The following is a 20,259-nucleotide window of genomic DNA, read 5'->3' as shown; positions in this document are numbered from 1 at the left end:
GCACCAACACTTGAATTATAGGGGTCCCAGAAGAAGAAGAGAAGAAAGGGACTGAGAAAATATTGGAAGAGATTATAGTTGCAAACTTCCCTAACATGGGAAAGGAAACAGTCAAGCCCAGGAAGTGCAGAGAGTCCCATACAGGATAAATCCAAGGAGAAACATGCCAAGACACATACTAATCAAACTATCAAAAATTAAATACAAAGAAAAAATATTCAAAGCAGCAAGGGAAAAACAACAAATAACACACAATGGAATCCCCATAAGATTAACATCTGAACTTTCATCAGAAACTGTACAAGCCAGAAGGGAGTGGCAGAACATATTTAAAGTGATGAAGGGGAAGAACCTACAACCAAGATTACTTTACCCAGCAAGGATCTCATTCAGATTTGATGGAGAAATTAAAACCTTTACAGACAAGCAAAAGCTGAGAGAGTTCAGCACCACCAAACCAGCTTTACAACAACTGCTAAAGGAACTTCTCTAGGCAGGAAACACAAGAGAAGGAAAAGGCCTACGAAAACAAACCTAAAATAATTAAGAAAATGGTAACAGGAACCTACATATCGATAATTACCTTAAACTTGAATGGATTAAATGCTCCAACCAAAAGACATAGACTGGCTGAATAGATACAAAAACAAGACCCATATATATGCTGTCTACAAGAGACCCACTTCAGACCTAGGGACATATACAGACTGAAAGAGAGGGGATGGAAAAAGATATTCCACGCAAATGGAAATCAAAAGAAAGCTGGAGTAGCAATTCTCATATGAGACAAAATAAACTTTAAAATAAAGACTATTACAAGAGACAAAGGACACTACATAATGATCAAGGGATCAATCCAAGAAGAAGATATAACAGTTGTAAATATTTATGCACCCAATATAGGAGCACCTCAATACATAAGGCAAGTGCTAACAGCCATAAAAGGGGAAATTGACAGTAACACAATAATAGTAGGGGACTTTAACACCCCACTTTCACCAGTGGACAGATCAATCAAAATGAAAATAAGGAAACACAAGCTTTAAATGATACCTTAAAAAAGATGGACTTAATTGATATTTATAGGACATTCCATCCAAAAATAACAGAATACACTCTTTTCTCAAGTGCTCATGGAACATTCTCCAGGATAGAGCATATCTTGGGTCACAAATCGAGCTTCGGTAAATTTAGAGAAAATTGAAATCTTATCAAGTATCTTTTCCGACCACAACACTATGAGACTATATATCAATTACAGGAAATAAACTATAAAAAATACAAACACATGGAGGCTAAATAATATGCTACTAAATAACCAAGAGATCACTGAAGAAATCAAAGAGGAAATAAAAAAATACCTAGAAACAAATGACAATGTAAATATGACAGCTCAAAACCTATGGGATGCAGCAAAAGCAGTTCTAAGAGGGAAGTTTATAGAAATACAATCCTACCTCAAGAAGCAAGAAAAATCTCAAATAAGCATACTAACCTTACACGTAAAGCATTTAGAGACAGAAGAACAAAAAACCCCCAAAGTTAGCAGAAGGAAAGAAATCATAAAGATCAGATCAGAAATAAATGAAAAGGAAATGAAGGAAACAATAGCAAAGATCAATGGAACTAAAAGCTGGTTCTTTGAGAAGATAAACAAAATGGATAAATCGTTAGCCAGGCTCATCAAGGAAAAAAGGGAGAAGACTCAAATCAATAGAATTAGAAATGAAAAAGGATAATTAACAACTGACACTGCAGAAATACAAAGGATCATGAGAGATTACTACAAGCAATATATGCCAATAAAATGGACATCCTGAAAGAAATGGACAAATTCTTAGAAAAGCACAACCTTCTGGGACTGAACCAGGAAGAAATAGAAAATATAAACCGACCAATCACAAGCACTGAAATTGAGACTGATTAAAAATCTCCCAGCAGACCAAAACCCAGGACCAGATGGCTTCACAGGCGAATTCTGTCAAACATTTAGAGAAGAGCTAACACCTATCCTTCTCAAACTCTTTCAAAATATAGCAGAGGGAGGAACACTGCCAAACTCACTCTATGAGGCCACCATCACCCTGATACCAAAACCAGAGTTGTCACAGTTGAAACCATTTCCACTAAGATCAGGAACAAGACACGGTTGCCCACTCTCACCGCTATTATTCAACATAGTTTTGAAAGTTTTAACCACAGCAATCTGAGCAGAAAAAGAAATAAAAGGAATCCAAACAGGAAAGAAGAAGTAAAACTGTCACTGTTTGCAGATGACATGATACTATACATAGAGAATCCTGAAGATGCTACTAGAAAATTACTAGAGCTGATCAATGAATTTGGTAAAGTGGCAGAATACAAAATTAATGCACAGAAATCTCTTGCATTCCTGTACACTAATGATGAAAAATCTGAAAGAGAAACTAAGGAAACACTCCCATTTACCATTGCAACAAAAAGGAATAAAAAATACCTAGGAATAATCCTATCTAATAGACAAAAGACTTTTATGCAGAAAACTATAAGACACTGATAAAAGAAATTAAAGATGATACAAACAGATGGAGAGATATACCATGTTCTTGGATTGGAAGATTCAACATTGTGAAAATGAATATACTACCCAAAGCAATCTACAGATTCAGTGCACTCCCTATCAAACTACCAATGGCATTTTTCACAGAACTAGAACAAAAAATTTCACAATTTATATGGAAATACAGAACACCCTGAATAGCCAAAGCAATCTTGAGAAAGAAAAACAGGACTGGAGGAATCAGACTCCCTGACTTCAGGCTATAATACAAGGCTACAGTAATCAAGACAGTATAGTACTGGCACAAAAACAGAAAGATAGATCAATGGAACAGGATAGAAAGCCCAGAGATAAATCTACGCACATATGGTCACCTTAGTTTTGATAAAGGAGGCAAGATAATAAAACGGAGAAAAGATAGCCTCTTCAATAAGTGGTGCTAGGAAAACTGGACAGCTACATGTAAAAGGATGAGATTAGAACACTCCCTAACACCATACACAAAAATAAACTCAAAATGGATTGAAGACCTAAATGTAAGGCCAGAAACTATCAATCTCTTAGAGAAAAACATAGGCAGAACACTCTATGACATAAATCACAGCAAGATCCTTTTTGACCCACCTCCTAGAGTAATGGAAATAAAAACAAAAATGAACAAATGGGACCTAATGAAACTTAAAAGCTTTTGCCCAGCGTAGGAAACCATAAACAAGACGAAAAGACAACCCTCAGAATAGGAGAAAATGTTTGCAAACGAAACAACTGTCAAAGGATTAATCTCCAAATATACAAGCAGCTCATGGAGCTTATTATCAAAAAAAAAAACCCAATTAAAAATGAGCAGAAGACCTAAACAGACATTTTTGCAAAGAAGGTATATAGATTGCCAGCAAACACATGAAAGGATGCCCAACATCACTATGATCATTACAGAAATGCAAATCAAAACTACAATGAGGTATCACCTCACACTGGTCATAATGGCCATCATCAAAAAATCTACAAACAATAAATGCTGGAGAGGGTGTGGAGAAAAGGGAATCCTCTTGCACTGTTGGTGGGAATGTAAATTGTTGCAGCCACTATGGAGAACAGTAAGGAGGTTCCTTAAAAATAGAACTTCCATACAACCCAGCAATCCCACTACTAGGCGTATACCCTGAGAAAACCATAATTCAAAAAGTGTCATGTACCACAATGTGCATTCCAGCTCTTTTTACAATAGCCAGGACATGGAAGCAACCTAAATGCCCATCGACAGATGAATGGATAAAGAAGATGTGGCACATATATACCATGGAATATTTCTCAGCCATAAAAAGAAACAAAATTGAGTTATCTGTAGTGAGGTGGATGGACTTAGAGACTGTCATACAGAGTGAAGTAAGTCAGAAAGAGAAAAACAAATACCGTATGCTAACACATATATATGGAATCTAAAAAAAAAAAAAAGGTTCTGAAGAACCTAGGGGTAGGACAGGAATAAAGACGCAGACATAGAGAATGGACTTGAGGACACGGGGAGGGTGAAGTGTAAGCTAGGACAAAGTATGAGAGTGGCATGGACATATATACACTACCAAATGTAAAACAGCTGGTGGGAAACAGCCGCATGGCACAGGGAGATCAGCTCGGTGCTTTGTGTCCACTTAGAGGGGTGGGATAGGGAGGGTGGAAGGGAGATGCAAGAGGGAGGAGATATGGGGATACAGGTATATGTATAGCTGATTCACTTTGTTATAAAGCAGAAACTAACACACCTTTGTAAATCAATTATACTCCAATAAAGATGTTAAAAAAATAAAAATCTATTTAACTCTTAATGTAGTTGGTATATAGTACTAAAAGCAGAGTATATAACCTAATCACCTATGTATAATAAATAGTGGCTATATAACTGTTTCAATTAGAAATGTCAAGTTCACATCTGTTATTGGAACGGTCTTTTGCAATGTGCATGAGAAATTTCCCCCAACATCAAGGCCCTGTAGTTTGCTGTTACAATCAGGAAAAGGAGTTTCAGTATGAGGGTGACTTCGAGTTGCAGCTGAGTGGGTTAGGATTTCTAACCAGAAGGACAAGGTTAGTAGTTTGTTAAGGATTGGGGAAGGTACACTGGTAGTGATTGGAGTAAAGGAAAGCGCGGAATGATGGGACAGAGGCTATCGTACATTTTAATTCATAGTCTCCCATGGCTGAACATTGATAAACATTATTTGGTATATACATCACATAAAAATTTCTCTTATTTGATGAGAAGCGTAACCCCTTATTGTACATAAATGCTGAGCTATCTACATATGTTAAACTAATTACTATTTGTTTTTCTAAGCAGTTCAGCTTCATGCCAGAGTAAAAGATAGTTCTGGATGGCAGACATCATCTATTGTCTTCTTGTCCTACAGATTCTTATTTTGGAGGAGTATATTTTTCTGGCTCTAGTACCTCAGTTCCTCATATGAGTGAATGAAGTTGTTACGAGTGACTATTTAGGATACCTAGGCTGTGGGAACAACTTCTGTGGTAAAGCTTGGAGCTATTAGAGACTGAGCTACTAGTGATGGAATAGTGGAAGCAAAGAAAAGAAAGGTGGTAAAAGACAGTATGTATTTCATGCTCATGAATGCAGAAGAGCAAGGGACTTTAAGTGGCAGGCATCTTTGGCTAGTTGCCAAGGTCTTTGCTAATATAGATTGAGAGGTAATTTCTTATAAGTGATGTTAGGAGAGAAAATGAGTTCCTTAGAGCTGAAAATCATATTACAGGGAAGTTATATGGATTTCTTTTTCATTTATAAAAAGACATTTTTCGGGCTTCCCTGGTGGCGCAGTGGTTGAGAGTACGCCTGCCGATGCAGGGGACACGGGTTCGTGCCCCGGTCCAGGAGGATCCCACATGCCACGGAGCGGCTGGGCCCGTGAGCCATGGCCGCTGGGCCTGCGTGTCCAGAGCCTGTGCTCCGCAATGGGAGATTAAAATTATAAGTATTTGCTCATTTTGAAAAGTTCAAACAGAAATGTATACAATAAAAGATGAAAGATTCCCCAGAGGTAACCATTGTTTGCAATTTTGTATATATCCTTTCAGATGTTTTTCTGGTAGTTGTTTTACAAGTTTGGATTATTGAATTCATTTGAGCTATAAGTCAGAGTCTGGTTTTCAGGTTCATATTTAATGATTTTCCTCCCTTTTTCTCTTCCTTATAGGCTTGCTATGGGTGTTCTCCAGGATCAAAGTGTGATTGTAGTGGTATAAAAGGAGAAAAGGTAAGATAGGAGATGAGCCTTAAAAAACTTGGAAAACCATTAAAATCGTGATTTTAATATTTTTTTTAAAAAACAGGGCTTGTACCTCAGCATCTAATTAAATAAAATGAATTTTACTCTACTGCTTCTTTTAGATTGCTTTAAGGATTAGACTATATCTCAGAGATCAGCAAACACTTTCTGTAAAAATCCATATGGTAAATAATTTAGCCTTTGTGAGGCACATAAGGTCTCTGTCACATAATTTTCTCCTTTTTTAAAAGTAGCCCTTTAATAGTGTAAAAACATTATTGGCTCCTGTACTATACAAAACAGGGATCTGACTGAATTTGGCCTGAGAGCTGTAGTCTGCCAACCTCTGATGAATCTTGTTGCAGTCAATGACTTAATAGGCAAAAGAATGCAAAATTCTTAAGGAACCAAACATTTATCAGGCTACTAATCTGTGCTAGTTACCATACAATTTCATGTATTTTTATCTAATCCATTTAAGTTAAGGATGGTCTGTCTCTGTTTTCATCTCACTTTAACCACAACAGCATCCCTATTATATGGATATGATGATTACAAAGTAAGTATTGGTGATGATTAAGTAGCATAAACCTAGCCACTATGAACCAGTGACTGACATTGAAAACAGAAGATTAAAAAGGGATAGTGAATTGTGGCCAAAAAGGAATTGTACTAGGAGGAAGGTGATCATACCCTAGTCTTCACTCTTTGGGGCTCAGTGAATATTTTTGAATGAATTATTGAATATTACTAATGATATATGAAAAAGTTTGGGATAATATCTCAAGAGCATATTCCATTTAGGCATATGGAAGGTACACTAGCATACTAAAGGTGTTTAAAAGTCCTGGAGTAAAGAAACCTATTTGTTTGTTTTGCAGTGCTGTATTTCCAAGCTCTATTTAACCATTTAACCCACTTTCCTTCCTTCTAATGGAACACCTATTAATAATAATTGAAGAGTGTTATACAGAACGCTTATTTGAATAACATTAGCTTGAGGGGAATAGTTTTATAGTAAAGCTACTTTCTGTAGCAGTGAAAACACCAAGAGGGATTCATTTCTGATATTAGCGGAATGACTTTTATCAGATTAACTCTCCTTAAGATAAGAAGTAAACACTCTGGACTAGGATAAATATATTTGTTGATTTAAAGGGAACTCTGCGAATAATGAGTGAACAGATAGAGAATCGCAACAGAGCACTGGAAATTGAGAAATAAAAAGGAGGGAAATCTAGATTTGAAAAGCAAAATATAAGAAAACAGTTTACCAGGTGGGCTTTTAACAGCAGAATGAAGAACACTGAAGAAAGATAGACAAATAACTTGAGAAATACACATTACCTAAAACTAAGTAACTAAATGAAGCAAAATGTGACTAGCCCTATATCTACTAAGGAAATTGAAGTATCAAACTCTTCCCACACACACATAAAAATTCCAGTCCAGAAGTTTTCACTGATGAATTATGTGAAACATTTATGTAAGAGACAATATCAATCTTGCATAAACTTAGAAAATGGAAGTGTAAGGCCAACTGGCCCGAGGCAGGGGAACGCAATCAGACTCACAGGTTGCATCAGACCGAAACTTTCTGGACCACCCAGTTCCAGGAACTGACCTGGGGACTTTCCACCCGGCCCAGCCTTCTCGCCTTTCGAGGGGTGGGACTAACGGTCCCAAGACTGATGCGACCGCCGGCACCAGATATTGCCACGATACCCGGAAAGACCACCAAATAAGGAATAACCTGCGCCCTTCAGGATTCGCCACACCCCTTTCCCTTCTTCCTCTATAAATGCTGCCCAAACCCTCGCCCGGGCGCGACTTCTCTGGCCCGTTTCTCTCGGACCAGTGAACCTCGCCCGGGAGCGTTCCCAAATAAAGCTTGTTTAAGCTCTCCTCCGTTTCTTGGTGCCGTTCCTTACAGGAAGCATTCGGGCTGATGTCCAACTAATTTTATGAAACAAATATGTCCTAATACCCAAGCCAGACAAAGATAAAATTTTAAAAATCATTGAACTATAGCTCATTAACATGGATGCAGAAATGAAGAACAGAATTTTAGCAAATCAGATCCAATGGCATATAAAGTGGATAATGTGTTCTTACCAAGTGGGGTTTATGCAAGGAATGCATGGTTGGTTTAACATTTGAAAACCAAAATTATAATTCACCATATTAAAAGGCTAAATACAAATTTTTTTTTTTTTTTTTGCGGTACGTGGGCCTCTCACTGTCGTGGCCTCTCCCGTTGCGGAGCACAGGCTCCGGACGCGCAGGCTCAGCGGTCATGGCTCACGGGCCTAGCCGCTCCGGGGCACGTGGGATCTTCCCGGACTGGGGCACGAACCCGCGTCCCCTGCATCGGCAGGCGGACTCTCAACCACTGCACCACCAGGGAAGCCCCCTAAATACAAATTTTAAACATAAATAAGCCTACCATGTAACTATCTCAGCAGATGCAAAGACAGCATTTACGAAAATACATCATGGATTTTTTTTTTTTTTAAGGCAAGGCTTTACTGAGGCCCCTGCTGCAGCAGGGGTAGGGGTGCATCCAGGGGTCGGGCCAGAGGGGTGGCTTAGGTGTTTTGCTCACCCCTCTGGTGGTGGTGTGTGCAGGGGGCATGCTCAGTACCCTGCTTTTGCTCCTGACACCCTGCTTTTGCTCCAGGCTCTTCAAAAGTGGCAGTTGGGTTTTTTGATCTTTTGTATCTTTTTGGGTCCAGAATTTGCCCCAACTGCACATGCGTGCAGTTATTTTTAGTCCCATATAGTTTCTTTGTGTGTTGTTTTTCCGGGAGAGCTGTGTCCAGGTGCAAGCATTGCAACACTGTAGCAAAGTGTCCCAGGTCCCAGCCTGTTTCTTTTTTTCTTTTTCTTTTTTAACATCTGTGTGATATTCAAGTGGAGATGTTTAAGATAGTTGGCCCTGTGAGCCCATTTTTTAGGGAAAAATGTGTTGATGTTTGAGATTTCCCAGGGAAAGGGTGAGAAAGGGTCAAAAAGGGCCTCCAAATTAATACCAATATTTAAAGGACAGGCAGGGGGAGAAAAATATTATTCCATAAAGAAAAATAAGACTGATTTTTTATTCAAATATGGGCAGGCAGCATAAACCAGGTTTTTTTAAAGTTTGACCTTCAGAAATAGATGTTCTACACCATTTTCTATGTTAGTGAGTGTTGGAAAATTACAGTAAAATCTAGGTAGCTGTAAGGATTAAATAATTGCCTGACAACCAGTAGCAAAGGGTAGGCACATAACAAATGTCAGCCTTCCCTACCATCTGTATTAGGAATTAGGTAGAGGACCCTCCTGGCACCCTCTCCTCATGGAAGCCTTCTATAGTTTCTACTGCAGGAAACTTTCTACCTTTCAAAGGCTGGGGATTGCTATTGCAATTCTTTTTGCTACTTTCCAGTAATTGCCCTTCTATCTTCTGTGGTATAATATTGCTCTGTCAGCTAGATAGGACTACAACATCGTTTGACTATAGTGTGAGATTTCAGGACAAGTATCTGGTATAGGTATATGATTTTTAATAATCCCAACACAGTTAAGCTTTTTAGCACTCTCTACTTTCAGTTTCTAGTGTATTCCTCTCATATCTATAGCCTGGGTAGCAGTTTTGCTTCTGAGAAAATATAGCTCTCTTCAAGCATTATTCTCAAGTTTTGGCAGAGATATGCTCTAAATACTAGCGGAGATCCCAAAACGTAGCTGTGTTTTCCACTTATGGAAATATACTCGAACTAGATTGTTTTTTTCCTTCTAGCTTACTTTCTGACTGGCGCTTGTGGTCAGATTTCTACTACCCGCTCTGCCAATATGGGCTATGTAATGATTTGAGCCAATCCAGCTCTAAAATTTTTGAATCTTTTATTTTTCTTCTCTTGTTCTATTTCCTTCAAAATAATGGCATTGAGATTGACGGATACTAAATTATCATAATTCTATGAGCAATTAAAACAATAAAGAGATATATTTATAGAAAATAGAGAGAAAATGCTGTAATATGTCAATAATAATTATTGTCAAAGCTACAGGAATGTTTAGGCCTACCTTTAACTGGCTAACATTTGCTTCATTTGCTTTGAAGTAATAAGTGAAAACTGATCAGAAGTAGCCTTTTCAAAGGGCTTATATTTATTGTAGGATGCTTCAACGTAAGAAGTTATTCAATACAAGATCATCTAAGCTATCTAGGCTAAACTTAGTATTTACCCCCTGTTGCCACACACACACAGACACACACAGATACACACACATACTGGGATTATGAATGAAAGTCTATTGTACCTTAACCTCCAAGGGTAAGTGCTTCTAATGGCCCATTAGTCAGTTGCCTTGTAGATATGGATGCTTTCTCTTTCTCAGGTGCTGCCTAGGCTGTCACTGTGGATAGGATCTGGGGAGAAGAGGGTTCCCAGAACAAGGTCCAGCTTCAAGCCTTAGGAGAGTAGAGGAACTGCTTGCAGCACTGCAGTTGGAAGCACATGCCACGGAGCTGTGAGCCCTTAGGGTTCTTAAACTTAATAGTGGTGAATTTGCTTTCTGTGACTGGATCCCCTAGAGATGTTAGGGTTCACACTCTTAATATAAATTGACTGTATGCAAGTTAACTAACCCTAATGTGTCTATCTAATGGTATATTAGTATACATGGTCACCCTGCAACACCCACCTATCTGGTTGTATAGATATGCACATCAGGCAGCCTTTCCTGATAGATGGTGATAAGATGTAGACCTAGTAGACCCTCACTAGTAGGTAGACAGCCCTCCTGTGCTGGTGTTGATAAGTGCTGTGGTCAGAACTGGGACTTGAGTCACAATTGCTGGTGGTTTTTTCTTTTCCTCTACAACAAACATTTATTCCTTTTTGTATTGATTTTACAGTCAGAGAAAAATATAAAAATTTTGATGTTATAGAGCCTTTTTCTAGCTAACTCATCGCTAATCAGCAAATGAATTTCCATTCTGAATAATCCTGCAACTCTGTACTCCACAGCAAACCTGAAATCTTCTCTGATGTTTTCCTTTTGCACTTCTTCATCCCTGCACCATACTTATTTCATGTAACCCCTTCATTCCTGTTTTCCTGGATTTATTGCCATCTTCCCTGTTAGATTCTTGATGTCAGTATATATAAACTTCATTTCTGATAAGCTTTTTACTTTTACGAGAAAACAAGAGATTACATTACCAAATATGATATAAATTCAGAGTGATTTGTATTTTTCCACTCCTATCTTACAGGTTTCTCCATGTCAGTGGACACTGAACTTAGCATAATTAAATTAATTTAGTCTTCTCTAGATAGTCATTTGATGTTTTTGAATCTCAACCATGTTTGTGCTTGAAAATTCACAAATGACTTTATCTTTCATTCTTGTTCAATTGCAGGGGGAGAGAGGATTTCCAGGTTTGGAAGGCCATCCAGGTTTGCCTGGATTTCCAGGTCCAGAAGGGCCGCCAGGGCCTCGGGGACAAAAGGTATGTGCCAAATTACCAACCAGTAATACCAAAGGAATTAAGCCATCTTAATGTGGGACAGGTGTCAAATCAATTAAAAAGTTACTGAATTACAGCCAGAAACTAATATTTAAATAAAACAATAGAATGGCCAAGAATCTATACTTCATTGTTGTTGTTTTTTTAAAAAAGCTGAATATTACTGCTGTATTCAAATGCTTTTGGAAGCTGTTAATTGTGTGTGGTCATTGGGATCCCTAACAAAAATTAAGTGCTGTCAGGAGCTCAGCTGAGCTGGAGAGAGCTTAACTGCCAGGTGTCAGAGTACTGATTAAGACAACAAGACAAAATGAAAGTAACAGTCAAGGCTTTAGTCACTTACCGTGGCAGCAAAACATAAACCAGAGAAAGGGTGGACTCCCCCACTCTTCCATTATTCCTCATGGAACAGTGCCAGTGAGGGTGAAATGGATAAGCACAGACACAGGGAATTGTTTCACTGCTCAGGGAGCTTGGAGCAAAAAACTGCTGTTTTTTAGTATACCTGACAGCGGGATGAAAGAAGGGAGGGGGAAGGGCTAGGAGTGGAGAACTACTGAGTCAGAGTACAGAAAAAATGTCCTCAAGGTTCCCCCTCTCTGAATGAAGACGTCTTCACCAAGGTTCCATGTAAAGAGGCCTTTCAGTGCAGATATGCATAAGAGCATGACCAGCCAGGGGGACTGACTCCTTTACTACAGTTCCTTTCAGAGACTGACATGCATTGGCTGTGCACTAATTCTGGTGTGGGATGGGCAGCTTTTCTCTATGAGGCTTACCATATGATTGGGCCTGAAAAATCACACATAGGTCTTTAGCCAGGAGCCAGACTCCTCAATTCCATTTCTTGATTTTTCAGGACCCAAATGAGAAACATATGTTACTCCAACATGGACCTGAATGGGTTGGGCTTAGAGGAGTTATGTCAAAAAATAGGTAGTTAATCTGAGGCTCCAGTGGATCATGGTCATGATCAAAATTATTCCAAGCAGGACAATCAGGCCTGCCTGGAGGAGTGAGTGTAACCATAAGCTCCAAACATTACCAAGCCAGGAATAGGTGGGGTTGGTTGGTGAGAGACATGTCTACCAGTTTGTCAAATTTACAGTGGCGGCAGCTGAGACAGGTGTATCAATGCATTTGGTGAGGTGGAAGTCACACAGGCTATTCTGTGGGAGAGAAAGAAGGAGACGATATATCCTTACACTCTCCCTCTCCTGTACCCAGGCTCATAGATCCAAAGGTGCTGTTATCCTGTCAGTTGGGAGTACTTTTCCCCATTGACTGCTGTGTGGGCAGTTTCTCCTATACCATGAGCAAGGATAGCATCTTATATGCATGTTAAGATATAGGATGTGAAGAGATAATGGTGAATTTTAAGATTGGGAAAAGCTTCTGTTGTTTTTTTTTTTAATGGCTCTTTGACTGATGAACTGATATATGAAAGGGCCAGTTCTGTTCATTTTCCTGGAAAATAATAGTGGTTTAGAAACCCTTTTTTCCTATTTTTATTTCATGGAATAGTGGTACATCGTGTCATTAGAGCATTAAGGAAATCAAATGGATACTCATCAAGTAGTCCTCTGAGTAAAGGGAGAAAATTAATTTAAATGCACAAATACTTTTTAACACTTAACTATACCATAGCATAGATTGTGGGAATAGGCTTGAGCATGATCTCTGAGGAGGTGGCAGCACACCAAGGAAGTTTTATTAGATTCAAGAGCAGAAGGGACGCGTGCTAAATTTCCTGAGTAGAACTTTGCACTGAGGAAAAGGCAAGACTCTAAATGACTGCATAAAATTTAAGTAGATGGGCCATACAACAGAATTTCCTGTGTCCAATGAGGTGCAAAACAGCAGAATGTTTCTTGTGCACCCAGAAATAGCAGAAGGATCTGAAAGAGTCAAGTGGGTAGAATTGAGCACTAACTCAGCAGCAGTCCATGTGGACTGCCGGCATGGGACATCTCAATGGATTCCAGCTTGGACTAGACTGTCCCACCCCTCAACATCTTAGAACTACTTAAGCCCTCCGTAGCTTAGGTACAGGCTTGTGAAAATGAGGTGGGAAATCCAATTAACTGAGGTTAAGTTTCAGCCATCTTAGTGAAATGGGTGCTTTGAAATAGAAATTAAGTTTGAACCATGGAAAAATAAAGTTACACTTCTTGTATCTGAGTTTCTTGCACACTATGCTCAGTGAGAGGTGGCAAGTCTAATAAAGATTTAGGTCAGATTAAAAAGAGCTAACGACATCAGATTTTTGGAAATAGTTTAGCATTAACTGGGACTATTGTACAATACTATGATAATTTTTAAAGGTGTGGTCGTATGCAGTTTAAATTTAGAAAGCAATCCAGTCTTTTGCTGTGATTCCATTTCTATATCCATAAAAGGAGGAGGTTTGACTGCTTTCTAAACTTCGGGGATTTTGAATTAGAAGCACTTTCTGCTTCTATCTTCAGTATGACTTCATGCTCCCCAACATAGCTGAATTTATACTTTTTATGTGATTGGGTATTCGGGCACATGTGTATGTGTTAACATACATACCAAGTCAAAAATTTTGTAGGATTATTCTTTAATCTGTATACTCATATATGAAAGTAAATATATATAAAACAAATATACATAGGAGTGTATATATAAAGATTGCCAAAGGATTTCTTTATTCTTAAAAATAAAATTTAATTGATTTTCAATAGATAATATATTCATTTTGTTCAAAATAAATTAACATAAAAAGGGTATACAATGAAAAAACTCTCCTTTCCACTGTGTCCATTAGCCACTGAGGTCTACATATTCCTAATGGGCATCCACTTATGTTATTTTCTTGTGAATATGCCCAAGAATATTTTTATGAATATGTGTGCAGATACAAATATATACACGCACATACATGCATATACACACATACACACTTTTACCTCCCTTTGTTTATAAAATGGTATCCAACACATTGTTTGACCTTTGTTTTTCATTTGATATACATTGTAGATATCCCATATCAGTATACACGGAACCTCCTCGTTTTTTATAACTGCATTGTATTATATTGTGTGTATAAACCATAGCTCATTAAGCCAGTTCCCTATTGATGATCATTTAGGTGGTTTTCAATTCTTTGCTACCACAAACAGTGCTGCTATGATGTACAATTTAAATAGATTTTCTTTCCCCAATAAGGGATTATCTCTAAGATTACTAGAAGATTACTAGAAGTGATTTTGCTGGATCATTTTTGTGGATATCGCCAAATTGCCACCCAAGAAGTTGTATGATTTATCCTTGGTTCAGCAATGTACAAGAAGATCAATTTCCCTATAGCTTCACCCAATCCTATTATGAAACTTGGATTCTTGCCAATCTGTTAGATGAAAAATGGCCTCTCAATGTACTTTTAGTTTGCATTTCTCTTATTAAAAATAAGATTGAGCATCTTTTCATTTCTGTGAACTGTCTGTTTATACCATTTGCCCATTTTTCTACTGGATTGTTGGTGTTTTCATATTTCACTGAGCTATTTATATTTTAGGGAGATTGCCCTTTATCTGTGTTGTGAGTTACAATTATATCCCACCAGTTTGTCATTTGTCTTCGATGGGTGTGTGCATGTGTATGTGTATATTTATGTGTCTGTGTGTGTGGCTTTTGTGTGTGTGTGTGTGTGTGTATGTGTGTGTGTGTTTTGTTTATCAGAGGTCTTTTGTGGCATTTGGGTTTTGAATATTAAATTTCTTCCCCACTGTAAGAGTATAAAATAATTCTCCCATGTTTTCTTCCAGTATATTAATAGTTTCACTTTTTTCATGTCAATGTTTTATTGATTTCAATTCATCCTGGTATGGTTTGTGATGTAAGTTCCACTTTTTTTTCCAGATGTCCTCACAGGTGTGTCCCAATGTAATTTTCCCCACTGATTTGCAATGCCACTTTCATTATATACCAAATTCACATGAATATATGGACCTGTTTCTCAACTTTTCATACTCTTCCAATGGTCTGGTTATTCAAATATCAGAACCAAACTATTTTAATTATTGACATCTTATGCTATATTTTTATATCTGCCAGTACTAGTGTCCCCTCGTTGGTCTTTTTTTTTTCTTCAGAATTTTTCTCAATGTAACTAAATTGTTGAAAATTGACTTTTTTAATGTTGAATCCTATTATCCAGGAACATGGAATGCCTTTCCATTTGTTCCAGTCTTCCTTTTTGAACTTCAGAAGTGTTTTAAAATTTTCTTCTTATGAATCTTATACATTTCTTGCTCAGTTCATTGCTAAATATTTTATCTTTTTCTGCTATTGTAAATTGCACATTTTCTTCCATTATGTTTTCTAACTGGTAGTTGTTGGTATATAAGAAAGCTATTAATTCTTCATATTAATTTTATATCCAGTTACCTTACTGAATTATCTTATTGATTATAGTTTTTCATTTAACTATCTTGGGTTTTCCATGCGTACAATCGTATTATTTGCAAATAATATGTTTTACCTCATTCTTTCCAATTTTTATACCTCTAATTTCTCTCTCTTATTTAGCCACGTTGGTTAGTATGACCAGTATAGTTTTAAGGCATCCTTGTCTTATTTTCACCTTTAGTGGGAAGACACAAAAAGATTCATCGAACAAACAATTTTCTAGTTTTAAAATAGAATTAGATTTACTTTAATTTCCTTAGAGATGCATCTTTTGTGAAAAGAGTAGATTATTAACCTCGTTTTAAAGCAAGGTGTGGTAGGCAGAATAATGCCCACCCCCTAAAGATGTCCCTAACCTAATCCCCAGAACCTGTGAATATGTTAGGTTACATAGGTAAGCAAAATTAAGATTGCAGGTGGAATTAAAGCTGTTAGCTAGTCAGCTGGTTTTAAACTAGGGTAATTATTCTGGATGATCTGGGTGGGCCCAGTATAATCATAAGGGTCCTTTCAATGTTGAAGAGGGAGGCAGAAGAGTCAGTGTCAGAGTGGTGCAATGTTAGAAAGATTCATTCAGCCGTCACTGACTTTGAACATAGAAGAGGGCCATGAGCAGAGGGATGCTGGTAGCTCTGGAAGCTGGAAAAAGAAAGTCAATGAATTCTCTCTATAGAATCTCCAGAAAGTACATAGCTCTGCCACTGAGACCCTTCATACCTCTGACTTCCAGAACTGTAAGATTGTATTATTTTAGGCCACTAAGTTTGTGGTAATCTGTAAGAGGAGCATAAGGAACTAATACATCAGGTAACCTTTTCTCCAAATAAAACTTTTCATGGAAGCCCCAAATAAAACAGATAAAAACAGAGCTTCAGTGATTGAAGGAGGGTGGCATAGGCATAAAGGAACCTCCAGGGGAAATTCTAGGGTTGTAAGTAGAGTAGTTTGAAAGCCACTTGTATAAAGCAAGATGTCCCAGTTTAATAAAAGCTATCTAAAGGCTCAGATGGTGGCCTACTAGCTGTATGTTCCACTGAAATTCCTGCCTATTGGAGCAGAATTAGGTTTTCTTTATTCCATTTTTAAAAGAAACTACATAGTAAAACTTAGTGAGGCAAGACTAAATTCTCAGCAATGCGGTTGTAACTAGAAATGGGTAAATAGATTAACAAACATGTGGGCAGCCTCTTTTGCATGGAGTCTATAGCAGAAGCTTGAAAGGAAAGTCTATGATTTTCTTTTTCTTTCTTAGCTCTGCCAGTAGAAAGTGTCTTATAAAACATAGCAAAGGTTTAAAACAGCAAACTCAAGAACAGCTCATATTTAGGCCCAGAGATGATGCAAGCAGATTGACACAAAATAGAAACTGCCCAGATTTTCAGCTCTTATTTTGTTTATGCATAAATGATTTGGGGACTATCTATACTACTATTTCATCTTTCTTTTCTTGCATGCTTCATAATTAACTTTACAGGTATAAAGTTTCTTCTACATGTTAACAGTTTTCTTCTCAGTAAATAAAGGCGTTTCTTTTAGCATCTGACTTACCTCAGTGCTTTCAGTCTCAATAATACATGCTTCTTCCTTGGGCATGTAAGTGTCTCACTAACTTTCACAAAGGTTCACAAAAATTTGTCTCAGTTTACAGTCTAAAATTAGTTATTTGAGGGCTACTTTTGAAGGAAAAATAACTAAATATGTTGTATTTTTCAGGGTAGTGATGGAATTCCAGGGCCACCAGGACCAAAAGGGATCAGAGTAAGTGATATTTGCTGTATCAAATGCTTTGTTGGTCAAAATAGAGAAGAAGCAAATGAAGTGTTATGAGGCAACTAGAAAAGACTCATATTGAAATGCAGCAAGAAAACTGAAGTCTTTAAAGAGTTAAATTTAAGAGTTTGTATATGTCTACAATTAGCCTTTCTCTAGTATTTTGATAGTTACCTTTATATATCCAGATGTCTGTTTAAACTAATGAAAGAAGACTTTTGGTTAAGAAATAGAAAGTGTTGAATTACAACAATTTTTCAATTTATTAAAAATATATATCATACAGGTGATTTAAAGCAGAACTTCCCAACCAGTGCGATCATCTCAGTCCTCTGGGTTTAGAGGGCTGATCAATCACATCAGGCTGTGTACCCTCCCTGGGCACTACATACAAATATTATAATTTTATTTGTGTATCTTGAAGAGAACAAGTTTGTGAAGCACTAGTTTAAACCGTTAGGTTAAAGAATAACTATTTTTGGAAGAATACAGTATTTCCTCAGTTCTAAGATGTATGATTTTTCAAGTTTTAATGTTCTGGAAATCAGGATGTGTCTCAAAATTGAAGTGCACATTTAGTGTAATTTTTCTGAAAAGCTTTTAGGTTGATACATACTTTTCAGTGTGTTTTAGATTTGGGAGGAAACTGTGACGTTTAAAAATAGTACTGGCTTTTGGAAAATCATATTTAACTTTTTGAGCCTCAGTTTCTTCATTTGTTAAATTGAAGAGAGTCAAACAACACAATCTCCAAGGTCCCTTTTAGCTCTGAAATTCTGTTGTCGTAGATTGACAGGGTCCCTGAATTTGAATATAAAATATATGGGTGGTGGCTGTATGTTACAAAGACAAACATTCTGATCTTCTGGATCTCCAGAAATTTAGTAGATGTACACATTTTATATAAATATTTAAAACAGTCTGTTTGCTATCTACGTCTTACCAACATGTAGCTTGCCTTACGTGCTGCATATGACTGGTGTGGGTGGGGCACTGGAAAAGCAAGGAGGAAACTCAAAACTCTTAGTTTATTTTAGCAGACATGTATCTATGTTTTTCTGTAGTAACTGAATATCAGTATACTATTAAAGCTCTTCATAATAATCGTATCTCTTAATAGCTATAGCTACCATTAACTATGTTCTAAGCACTGTTGAAACTAAATAGCTTCAAAATAACAATATGCAAATAAAACAACCATTTCAATTTTAATACTAATAATAGAATTCATAATGCCACTAATTATTTCTTTGCTGTTCTTCTTTTCCCCTTTGAATTGACTAATTTCAGTCAAAATATCATGTTTTAAAGACACTTGAAGTAATTCTCTTCTCTGTATGGTTACTGTCCACAACTTGCTGTACATTAGGTTCATTGGTCCCAGTTTGCTTTCAAGTTTTAACGATTTCCTTTTTACCGCTTTCTAATTTTTCATTATTTAAAACATTTACATTGTTCTATAAGACAAGGTATAGTCAGAGATGCTACCTGTCCTTCCGTCCATCTCCCTATTCTCTTTCCTCCTTCCCCCGGAGGTAATCATTTTTATTATTTTCTGTTTATCTTTTCATTGTCTAGTATCGCTACCCTTGCTATAAAAAGTTACTGTATTATATACACTACTTACACTTTGTTTCTTTTGCTTACCATTATATCCTGGAGATCACTACATATTTCAATGTACAGAGATTTTGCTCATTCTTTTTAACAGCTGCATAGTTTTATATTATGCGGATGTACCATAATTTATTTAGTCATATCCCTATTTATTTAGTCATGTCCCTATTTAGGTTAGAAACCTAAAGGTTTCTAACCTTTAGCTATAAATATGGTTATACGGCCATTTCTAGACTTTAGCTATAATAATGCTTCAGTCAGTAACCTTGAATTTCATATTTTGTTTCATAATTTCTTGTGTGCCTTTGGGATAGATCCTTAGAAATGAATTTCTTCAAAGAGTAAATAGATACATGTGTAATTTTGTTAGGTATTTCCAAATTTCTCTCCATGGTGTTTAAATCCCATTAGCAGTTGTATGAGAGTACCTTTTCCCCATAGCCTCACCTACAGAGAGTTTTGTCAAACTTGTATTTTTGCCAATCCTGACAGGGGAATTTGATTAAAGAATTTTGGGGGTGATCACATTGATGTTCTCAGGGGCAGATATGTTTGCCACATACCCATACCCTGCTGAATTCAATATTCATCACAAACCTGGGAGAATCCCTTTGTCTTTTAGAAAAGACCTTTCATCCACTAATTTGCCTGCTCCTACTAAGTGCAGTAAAGGCAATGCTCCCTCAAATAGGAGTTTTTTTCTATAGTTTTCTATAAAAGAGATTTTTAAACACATATAGGAGTTTTTTCTATAGTGTTTAAAAGAACGAGTGGTAATAATCAATGAAACACATTTTGTCCATTGCTATTCTAAATGTAATTCTCATAATTCCCTTAGGTAGGATATTATTTTATTGTTACTGATTATTATTTGATTCAAGGAATTTATTTATTTTATAGGGTCCTCCTGGACTTCCTGGATTTCCAGGGACACCAGGTCTTCCTGTAAGTAGGATTTGGCTTCTTATTTTAAAATCCCTTAAAAAGTAATCTAAGAAATATTATACATGTGTTATATCCCCTTTCAAAGGGAATGCCAGGCCATGATGGGGCCCCAGGACCTCAAGGTATCCCTGGATGCAATGGAACCAAGGTGA

The 20,259-nt window shown here is 37.1% G+C and overlaps 1 protein-coding gene across 1 annotated transcript in view; it reads left to right on the top strand.

Moving 5' to 3' along the window:
• Positions 1 to 20,259, top strand: part of COL4A5 (collagen type IV alpha 5 chain) — a 219,642-nt gene that overhangs the window by 94,689 nt on the left and 104,694 nt on the right. The window contains exons 2-6 of the mRNA XM_024748644.1: positions 5,749 to 5,808; positions 11,234 to 11,323; positions 17,489 to 17,533; positions 20,063 to 20,107; positions 20,193 to 20,255. Coding sequence (XP_024604412.1) covers positions 5,749 to 5,808; positions 11,234 to 11,323; positions 17,489 to 17,533; positions 20,063 to 20,107; positions 20,193 to 20,255 — 303 coding nt within the window. The remainder of the gene's footprint in view (positions 1 to 5,748; positions 5,809 to 11,233; positions 11,324 to 17,488; positions 17,534 to 20,062; positions 20,108 to 20,192; positions 20,256 to 20,259) is intronic.

This window comes from Neophocaena asiaeorientalis, unplaced genomic scaffold (genome assembly GCF_003031525.2).
Source record: "Neophocaena asiaeorientalis asiaeorientalis breed wild unplaced genomic scaffold, Neophocaena_asiaeorientalis_V1.1 scaffold41, whole genome shotgun sequence".
Taxonomy (NCBI): Eukaryota; Metazoa; Chordata; class Mammalia; order Artiodactyla; family Phocoenidae; genus Neophocaena; species Neophocaena asiaeorientalis.
The sequence above is the reverse complement of the archived record's forward strand: the minus strand, read 5'-3'. Positions and strand labels throughout refer to the sequence as shown.